Source organism: Pangasianodon hypophthalmus, chromosome 15 (genome assembly GCF_027358585.1).
Source record: "Pangasianodon hypophthalmus isolate fPanHyp1 chromosome 15, fPanHyp1.pri, whole genome shotgun sequence".
Taxonomy (NCBI): Eukaryota; Metazoa; Chordata; class Actinopteri; order Siluriformes; family Pangasiidae; genus Pangasianodon; species Pangasianodon hypophthalmus.
Window position 1 is genome coordinate 7,417,692 of NC_069724.1, and position 10,059 is coordinate 7,427,750.

Below are 10,059 nucleotides of genomic sequence, written 5' to 3' on the forward strand. Positions count from 1 at the left end.
GTCCAGACGTAGAGTTAACCTCCGCTCTGGCGTGGTCCTCAGAGTTATATAAATCCGGACGGACAGACAGATAAATCCACTGTCTCCGCCTCATGCGGCGTTATTTTTTGTCCATATCGGGCTATGTGCGTTGAAGGGGTTCCCATCGTCCTCTCACGTCATCATCAGGGAGTGAATGTAGGAGATGCAGAGACACATGAGGATACTGATTCCGATGTGTCAGTGCACGCCCCCGTCTCTCCTTTTCTCAGGCTCTTTCTCTATATAAAGGGCCTGGATGCGGTATTTCCACCAGAACCGACACACCAGCCAAGAGAATTCTTTTGATCTTATTTATCTCTAAATAATATTAGCCTACCCAGAAACGCGACATTTCTGAAACAATGTTTGTTTCTTGAAGTTTTCATTCTCTTTATCCCGCTACTTTTCACTTCCAAACAGTTGCCCCAATGATTAAATAGGCGCTATAACATTTGCACCTGTCCCTGAAACTGCGCTCGATTCCTGTCACACATCGGCGGTGAGACTGAGGACACCTGGAGGCTCCAGCCGGGGAAAATGTACCGCTCCACGAAAGGCGCATCGAAAGCGCGGAGAGACCAGATCAACGCCGAGATCCGCAACCTGAAGGACCTGCTGCCCATCTCGGACGCAGACAAGGCTCGCCTGTCCTACCTGCACATCATGTCCCTTGCCTGCATGTACACAAGAAAATCCGTTTTTTTTTCTCAAGGTAGGTTTGTTGAAATGCTTTTTATCTGAACATCCTTTTTAACCTGCTTTATCAAGAGTCAGTGTAATAACGGACTTGCATTCAGTCCGTGAATGTCAGGTTAGAGAAGTTGCTGTCCGTGGTGCTGATGTTCACAGCTCTGTTACAGGAGCTGTTTTTGGACCAGTTATTAAGCTTTGGATTGCTTTGCCATTATAATAGTTTTTGTAACTGTATATTTTAATGAGCCTCATTCTTATATTTCTCTCTAAATTAGAGCTGGTCAACATTAACTTACTCTCTTCTTGTGTCTAGATTTAAGCGCAGCCAGGAGCCAGGATGTGAGCCCAAGCTTCATGTCTCTTCCTGAACTCTCGGAGCTCATGAATACCTTACCGGGTTTTCTCCTCTTGCTGACAAGTGAGGGCAAACTCCTCTATTTGTCTGACAACGTAACTGAACACCTTGGGCACTCAATGGTGAGACTTTGGAAACATTTATTTTTTTCCACATGCACTTAAAAACAGTGTCCTTTAAGGTCCATTTATGCACCTTGATGATGTTCTTCTACTATTATTTTCCTATAAATTGACAAGCATTGACTTATTTTTTAACAAGAACTACTCAAGATTCTTTATCAATTGTATAATTTGCAAATTGTAAATGTTATTTTTTTCATGATTACAGGTAGATCTAGTCTCTCAGAGTGACAGTGTCTATGACATCATTGATCCAGCTGATCACTTCATCATGAGGAGCAATCTTGTTCCAGTCACTACACCTGACACAGGTAACAGGAAATACTTGAGGCATTCCGGCTGCATTTGAACTTCATGCCCCAGATGCTCAAACTGAAATCAAATGTTCATTCATAATCTTTATAAATATGTATATTTTTAGAGCGCCTCTTTCGCTGTCGCTTCAACACTTCAAAGTTTGTGAGAAGACAGGGATCCGGTAACAAGGTGACTCTGGTGCGAGCACGCTGTCTCCCATTGCCCTACCACGCATCATCTTACTGGACCTCCAATGCAGTGTGGGTGTGTTTCTGCTCACCTCTGGAGCTCCAGGCATCGAACCCTGCCAGCACCAGGAACCCGCTCCCCACCCCACCAGCTGAGCAAGCTTTCCAGCTGACCTCCTTTCACTCCCAGCATAGCCATGATATGAGGATACAGACAGCCCAAGAATGGTGAGTGTTTAAATGATTCCATACATGTTGGCACTATGAATATAAGCCAAAAGCAAAGGTAAATAGAAATGACTCTTTCATTCACTTTTTTGTTTCATGGCAGTGTCAGTGTCTATTTGGGCTATGATGTGGACACACTACGCTCTCGCTCCTGGTACAGCCTGCTACATCCTCGAGATCTCTCTCATGCCTCTGCACAGCACTGTGCCCTGTGTGAGTTTTATATACTCATACTACATGTACAGCGAATGTATGACTTTGAGTCACTCGTACTAGCAGCAAAAGAGAAAATGAGTGATATGAATAAAGTATTTCTTTATTCCTTCCTAGTGCGTGAAGGAGGGGAGAAGCAGGTGGAGATGGTGGTTCAAGTGGAGGCAGCTGACCATTCATGGGTCTGGCTTTATATGGTCCTTCACCTCCAGGCTGGAGAACATCCCATTACCTGCCAGAACTATGTCATTAGGTACTACCCTTTTTGACCCTTAATAGCCTTCTTTTGTGATTAATTGTGTGATGTTATGTTATGTTATGTTAAAACCCTGATGTATCTTTCTTTTCTTTCTTCATCCCTTAGTGAGTCTGAAGCATGGTCTGTGCGTCAGCAGCTGAACTCTGAGCAAAACCAACTGGCTCTCCTGTACCAGGAGGGTTTGGCTCAACAGTTCTCTCATCCCCTGTCTAGCCCAGAGCAAGTCTTCACCCCCAGCAGCAGTGGCTTGTCTGCTCAGTCATTTGACTTTAGCTTTACTGTCTCTGGACGCAGCTCCTCTGAGGAACTGCCCAGCACTTCCACCCTTCACTCAGGCCTGCCACTGGGCTCTGGGCCCTGTCCACAATTCCCCGTAGATAAAAATGACTTTTCCCAACAACATGGAAGCCACCAAATATGCTTAGCAGAGAGCACAAAGTTCTCCACAAGATCAGTCCCTACTCCCCATTCCTCTCTGACTGTCATGACCAATATGGCATGCCCAGCTACCCAAACCCCAGTGCCCCTTGCACCTCTTCCCAATCTCTGTATATCCAAACCACACAGCATAGGGGAGTTGCTTTGCACTCCCCCATACACTCCAAGACTTGGAGGAGGTCGTTTCATGTTTGGTGAAGATTTCTTTAAGCCAGACTCAGCCAGCACAGTCACCCAAACCATGCACTCAGCCAATCACTCAACATCCCACTCAACAGATGTAGGGGTGACACTATCTGTACAGCATGGCAGCAGGGCTCTTTATGAGAAGTTACCTCCTACCCCAGATAGCCCAGCTAATGATGAATGTGTCCTTATGACATTACCAGAGATCAGAGGGCCTCTGTATGTAGATGTCCCTCATTCCGTCCATCATGGTCCACCCGAGGGCCTCCTGACCCCAGAGGCTTCTCCTACTGAACAGCGCTGTCCAGGTTTTTTCTCCCAGCAAGCTAAAGATGAAAGAGAGAAAATGGAGATCTCACTATTGGCTCAGTATCTCAGTTCAGTTGCTGAGGGCTTCTGGAAAGATCTTTCACTATCCACACGTCCCTCCTCCCCTGTCCTTCTGCAACAGAACTCTAAGCCTCTGACCACTGACTTTCCACCCACCATGTGCTGTGGAGAAGCTCACTCATCACTGGATCAAGATGAACTCTCTTTACTGCAAGAAAAAATTGCTACTCCTCTCCCAGCTCCTTATTTCTCTTCCCCATCCCCACCTCCTCTTCCTCACTCCTCTGTTGAGCATATTCCTCTTGCCCCAGTGAGCACTTGCTCCCCGGGATACATTCAGGAGGAGGCTCTAGTTGGTGTGCAGCACCTCTGTAGCGTCCAGTCGACGCACTGTACCAGCACGGTTGGGGGAAGGTCGCTGGAGTCAGGGGCACAAGATGAGGGAAAGGCATCAACGGAGAGCATAATGGATAATGAGATCACTCTCCCAGCCTCTCCACAGTCCACCCCTGCTCCAGAAAATGACCCCACCCCTGGTCTACCCTGTGCCCAGTCCCTCCTGGAGGAGCTGGAACCCGTGTTCGAGGCAGCTGCCTCAATTAATCCTGCCTTGAGGCAACAACCTGAGTTGTATCAACTCCCTTTTCAAGAGTCACCACAGCACTTCTATCAAGGTGAGAATCAATGAAAGGTGTTGACATTTCATTTGTTTCATTCAAGGGCAGAATTTTAATTGGGTCTTAATATTCTAACCTGTTTCTGTATGTCTTGTTCTCTTTCAGATGGAACCAGTGATCACATGTTCTAAAATAAGTCTGTGACTTAATTGATAAAGTATGGCATATTGTCAGAGTTTTCACATTTTTTTGCAAACTATATAAGTGACTATACTTAAAGAAATTTTAAAAATAGAAACATGTTTTTGTGTTTGTACTTTAACAAAATGAATGTCATATGAGCACTTGTATTCATGGACTGTCATTTTGAGAAAAAAAATACTTAAATGTATTCTTGTAATGGCAATTTTACAAAGTGCCACCTTGGTATTCACTTATAGTGAAGACTGTGTTTTACACAAGGATAATATTGAAGAATATTGATACTAATTTGTATTGGTTCTATTGCACCCATACACCAATGTAGAGTTGTCTACAGCAAAGTAGAGGATTGATTCCTAAATTCTTGTTATTTATTATTCCTTGATGTTGTTTACAAGAAATGTTTGTGCTTGTGCAATTATATAAAGACATGAAAATATTTTATTCTATCAAAATGTTATCAATGATAATAAAGATCTTATTACCTTGCATGGGCATCTTGATTCTAATCTAAAACATTTGTGTTAAAAATATATGGCAGTCAATTAAATTAAATGCAACTTTATCAAAGCAAGGAGCGTCAGTGTCCATGAGTTCATTAATGCCACCCCCAACAAGTCTATTGTTTTTTTTGTTTGTTTGTTTTTTTATACTTCCTGCTTTTGATTTAGAGCTTTTTTATGTGTCTCCATGGTTTCATGGACCTGAGAGCTGCTGACTGACGCACATGATGAGGTGCTAGCTATTTTCCTGATGTATGCTCTTGACTCGAGGCATCGTGGAGACAATCAGCTTCCCACTCCAGCACACACACACACACACACACACACACACACATTCTATACTCATTCACCCAGCCTACACAGTGCATGATAATACCCTATATGGCTTTTCCTGCCTCCCTCTCACTTTCCCTGTCAGCCTATGCCTTTTCTTTCTCTAAATGTCTCTGGCTCCATTTTCTCTCCTGTTGCTGAGGCATTTTAGATCCTACACATACAGGCTCCACCTCCATGGCCCTGCTAACATGTCAACTTTATTCAGTTCTGTTCCTATTCATTAAGAGTGTCCAACATACCAACGACCCACCTACTCCCACACATACCCAAATATATCACCATGCCCATCCGCATCCTCCCATTGGCCACCACCACACTTTCTCACTCTCTGTCTCATCTTCCTGTCCTTGTGAGAGCAATGGGCTTTCAGCGCTGAAGAGGAACCAAAATAGACAGGTCTGAAAAGAGGAAGAAAAAAAGAGAGACGAGGTTTGGAGGCCCACAAGGACTTTAGATGCACGCTTGCTCCTCTTGCTTTCCTCCCACTCCTGCAATCAGTCAGCTGCACTTCTTTTCATCCTCCCTCTTTCACACATCTGTGCCTGCTCATTCATTAGTCCCCTCGTTCCTTATGACTCACCCTCGCCCCTCGCATCCATCCCTCGCTCTCCACTCCTTCACTCCATTCCTGTGTTTATCACCCTCTGGTTGAGCATCCTCCAGCTACAGCCACACAAACAGCCCATATACAAGCCCACTTATGGGGTTGTGCAAGAGCAAACAAGGAACACTTCAAGCTCTTTGTGTGCTGCAAAATGCCATAAACACAACATCCATCATGTTCTGTTTGAGAGGAAACAAACAGTTGTTAAGTAATAATGCAATAATATCAGTGCAATAAAAAGACCTGTATGGCTTAAACACAGACAAAACCTAAAACATCCTAAACCAGAGCTTGTTATTCTGTAAATCTCTGAAGTTCCATTTAAAATCTAGATTGTCTTCTTTAGTTAGCATTACATTCATAACCCAGTAGATTGTGAATACATGTTTATCTCCAGCTTGACATCTGGTGGTTGACAAAATGAACTGCATAGGACACATACAGGCTGCATCATTTTCATGTACACCACTGGAAGTGACTGTGATTAAACCTGAAAAAAAAAAAGATTAAAATATTTACAATTCCCAGACAATAAAATACAATAAATATGTTCTGGTTTAGACAGTGACACAGCAGGTAACATTGCCTCCTCACAGCTCCAGGGTCCAGAGCTCGGTTCAGTACTAAGCTCGGGTTACTGTCTGCAATCTGAATGATGTTCATCAGATATGTAAAAATACTTCAGGGTGTCTTCTAGAAAGCTAGAGAAAGATTTCAAACTGTATGCTTCGTCATGCATACACAAATAAGAAGGAAGAAAATATCTACTTTATACATATCAACATTCATCTTCAGTAACTACATGATTCTGGTCAGGGTTGCAGTGGAGCCGGAGCCTATCCCAGTAACACTGGCAGCAAAGCAGAGGAATTCCACCTCAATCCATCACAGGGCACCATGCACACACACATTCACCATGAACACACACACACACACACACGGGGCATACCTGCATGTTTTTTGGACAGTGGGAGCTGGACATGGGTTCCAGACTTCAGGCAGTCACTGACTGCAAAAGATGAATAAGAAGTATTAAGAAGTATTAAATAAAAAGTATTATAAGAGAAGTAATAAGAAGTATTAAAAAGAATCCTAATATTTATCATTATGTTAGTTTGTCCGATCACTTTTGAGTTGTGAAAATGGAGGGACTATGTAAAAGATGGCTGTAATTCCTAAACAGTTAATGCAATATTTTGTTAAACCCCTTGATTAAAGCTGAAAGTCTACACTTCAATCACATCTTGATTGCTTCATTTCAAATCCATTGTGGTGGTGTACAGAGGCAAAATTACAAAAATTGTGTCAGTGTCCAAATACTTACGGACCTGACTGTATAATCCATATAAATAAATATAGGAATAATAGTTATAGCCGAATATAAACAATGCTGCTGGTAGTGCAAGACAGCATTATTGCAAATTATTGGAAATGCATTGTAGCACTGAATGCATGATTCTGCCTGTTGGAAATGTCGTAATTGCGAGGCACTTGAATGTCACCGTAATTACGACTTGGGAACTCGTATTTTTAAGCCCCTACTTTAGGAGTTCTTCATTTTCTTTCGGTAAGACAAAATAAGTTTATTGTCGTTTATAATACAACAAATAAATTAAAAAATAATAATAATAAGTTTCTTCACACAGCCCTTTTTTTCCTCACGCAGTCCATTTTTTCCGCCCGAAACCACTTGAACATCGCGCGTCGTAATCACGACCTCTGAACTCGTACGCACGAGCTTCAAGGTTTCCTGAGTCTCTGTTTTTATTTATTTATTTTTTTTGTGCAGTTCCTTGTAATTCCGCTAGAGGTCAGCGTGGACCTTTCACTGGGTGAAGTATCAAAGACCAGAAGAAATACAGAAACGTGCGCGTTGACGTCACTTTCAAGATGGTGGCGACGATGGCTGAAACATAAATGCAGCAAGAGGTCAAAATTTCTCCCACGTCCCGGTCTCCGCGCAAAGAGAAAGTAAAGAAGCTTTAACATTTTACTACTTTCGACGTCTGTCAGCAGGTCAGACTCAGGTATGTCGTGTCCTCTGTAGCAGAAATATCAGTCTAGTATCAGTGGGAAACTGTGGTTTGCTGATATTCTGACCATGTTGCTAAGTTAGCTAACCGAGCTTTCTCCTCCCTTAGCATCATGTAAAGTGACGAAATTTCAGTAAACATTAATGGCGTGTAATTTGTGTTGTTTTGGCTGCAGCCTGCTCAGTATGGCCTTTCTTGGGAATCTGAGGCCGATGCTGTCCTCAGTCTTGCAAGGTGAGTCTGTCACATGTCGTGGAATGTATTATATTTAATATATTAATTACAGCCAAATGTGTAAATCCATAGTTTGCTGCCTTCTTCTTCTTCTTCAGCTTTCAATGTATTAAGAAATTGTGCATAAATGAAACGAATGCCATGTCACATGGGTTTATAGTGGCCCTGATTTAAAAATGGATGTTTCAGAGCTTTTGGTACCTGCTCCCTAGGTTATGGACACCAATATGACAGTATATCGAGAAGAAATACAAAAGAAGTTTTAGAGACATTCTCATTTTAATTTTATAGTTTGTCACTTCCGAGGAAGTGATTAAAATTTTTTGATGACACACTTGCATACTTGTCTTGTGTTCAACCAATTAAATGCTCTCTAGAATGTATGTGTCCCGCCTCCTTGGGCAGCAAACACGATATGTTGTTGTGTTTTGAGCTTTGCATCTTCCCACACACTGTTCCCTTTTCCAGTTACCCTTGTTTGAGGAAAAATTGGTTGGAATTTATTCATTTCAAAGAGGGGAAGGTTTTGAAATTTGGTGCTTATGTGACGGGCACTTTTCAGTGGAGTGTTTTACCAACATGGGGCTGTTCAGTGCCTGAATATCATTATCTCAAACTGATCCAGAGCATGATTCCATTTTTATACTCTGCTGGGGCTTCTCTTTCAGTAAGAATACGTAATATTTTATCAAGTAGTGTAAAATTTTAAAATTAATTAAGTTAAATATTCATTTCATTACATTTTAGCCATTAACCAAAGCTGTCGCATGCCACTACAAACATCTGGACACAGCACACAGTGTTGAATTATGGTTTGATCTAACATTGCTTAACAAGCTAGACAATATTTTGTACAAATAATGATCATTTTTAAGCTACAAGCCTCCTGGTGATGACCCTGCAGCTCTCCATTACTATTCTGAAGCAAATCACAGCCATTTCATGAGGAATATAAATGGATGCTTTATGTTATGATGTTACTGTTGCAGCCTCTCAGTGTGCATTTCCCTGGTCTGGACCTCTCTTAACCAGGACCATGGCTACACTCAATCAGATGCATCGCCAGGGCAGACCATCCCCACCGCCCAAAAAGCTTGGTGCCACATTCGGTCGACCACAACTGAAGGCCGTAGTCCTGAAGACCATGATCAGGAAGCCCAAAAAGCCCAACTCAGCCAACCGCAAATGTGCACGGGTTCGTCTCTCCAACGGTAAGGAGGCGGTGGTGTTTATCCCCGGTGAAGGACACAATCTCCAGGAGCACAATGTTGTGTTGGTGCAAGGAGGCAGGACGCAGGATCTGCCAGGCGTCAAGCTCACAGTAGTCAGGGGCAAATATGACTGTGCTCATGTCGTGAAGAAGAAACAGTAACACCTGCAACCAGATTGAGACTGTCAAATGTTTTGTCTTCTGAGTGTTTTTTTTTCCCTCAGAATTGTTTGTTATTGTATTTATTTACAATAACAGGGCGTCTGTATTCTTGACCAATTTAATTTTGAGTGAAAGAATGTTCTTATTGCCTCAGTTACAACAAAATAAACCTGTTCAGACCCAAATAATTTGTAGTAACTAGTATGTAGAGGATTATTTGTGAATATGTAATAGTTTTTCTTTGAACAGACAATTTAGAAAGGTGCAAATATTATACATATAGAAACCTTTTTTTTTTTTTTTTTTTTTTTTTTTTGAGTATTTTGGGTTCCTAAAGAGATCCCACTTTCTACCAGGGAAACTTTTCTGAAATGGAAACCTTTCGCTGTTTGGTTCAACATAGAACCTGTAAGGGTGCACCCAGACAGACAAACCGAAAACCTTTTTAATGCTGGACATCTGAATTTTTACCCTAGTGTTGTCTGATTCCTTAAGACAAAAGTGAAATACACTGTTGATTTCTTAAAATGCTTCTTGCAAAATAGTTTTACTTTCTTGAATAGCACATACAAGAAGTTGCATGCATTGTGCTGAGCTGCAAGACATTGAGCAGCTTCCCTCAAACATTTCACAAATTAAAGCAAATATTTTTTTTTATCTGTGTTTAGTAGTCCATAATCATACGTGTATAATCATATTGAGATTTAGTGGATCAAGAGAGAGGTGTCGTCTGCCTTTCAGCTTCATTGGTACCTATACTTGGAAATGTAATTAAAACAAATAACGCTGATGTTGGATTTCATTCGATCATAAAGAATGAGCACTAATC

The 10,059-nt window shown here is 41.9% G+C and overlaps 2 protein-coding genes across 2 annotated transcripts; both read left to right on the top strand.

Annotated features, from left to right (window-relative positions):
• Positions 1 to 251: 251 nt before the first annotated feature.
• On the top strand, positions 252 to 4,679 carry npas4b (neuronal PAS domain protein 4b). Its single transcript, XM_026938641.3, has 8 exons — positions 252 to 733; positions 1,028 to 1,191; positions 1,400 to 1,502; positions 1,613 to 1,904; positions 2,008 to 2,117; positions 2,235 to 2,370; positions 2,482 to 4,004; positions 4,113 to 4,679. The coding sequence occupies exons 1-8, from the start codon at positions 559 to 561 to the stop codon at positions 4,136 to 4,138; spliced, it is 2,529 nt and encodes an 842-aa protein (XP_026794442.3). The 5' UTR covers positions 252 to 558; the 3' UTR covers positions 4,139 to 4,679.
• Positions 4,680 to 7,454: 2,775 nt separating this feature from the next.
• On the top strand, positions 7,455 to 9,887 carry mrps12 (mitochondrial ribosomal protein S12). Its single transcript, XM_026938705.3, has 3 exons — positions 7,455 to 7,618; positions 7,800 to 7,858; positions 8,848 to 9,887. The coding sequence occupies exons 2-3, from the start codon at positions 7,810 to 7,812 to the stop codon at positions 9,228 to 9,230; spliced, it is 432 nt and encodes a 143-aa protein (XP_026794506.1). The 5' UTR covers positions 7,455 to 7,618; positions 7,800 to 7,809; the 3' UTR covers positions 9,231 to 9,887.
• The last annotated feature ends 172 nt before the right edge of the window (positions 9,888 to 10,059 follow it).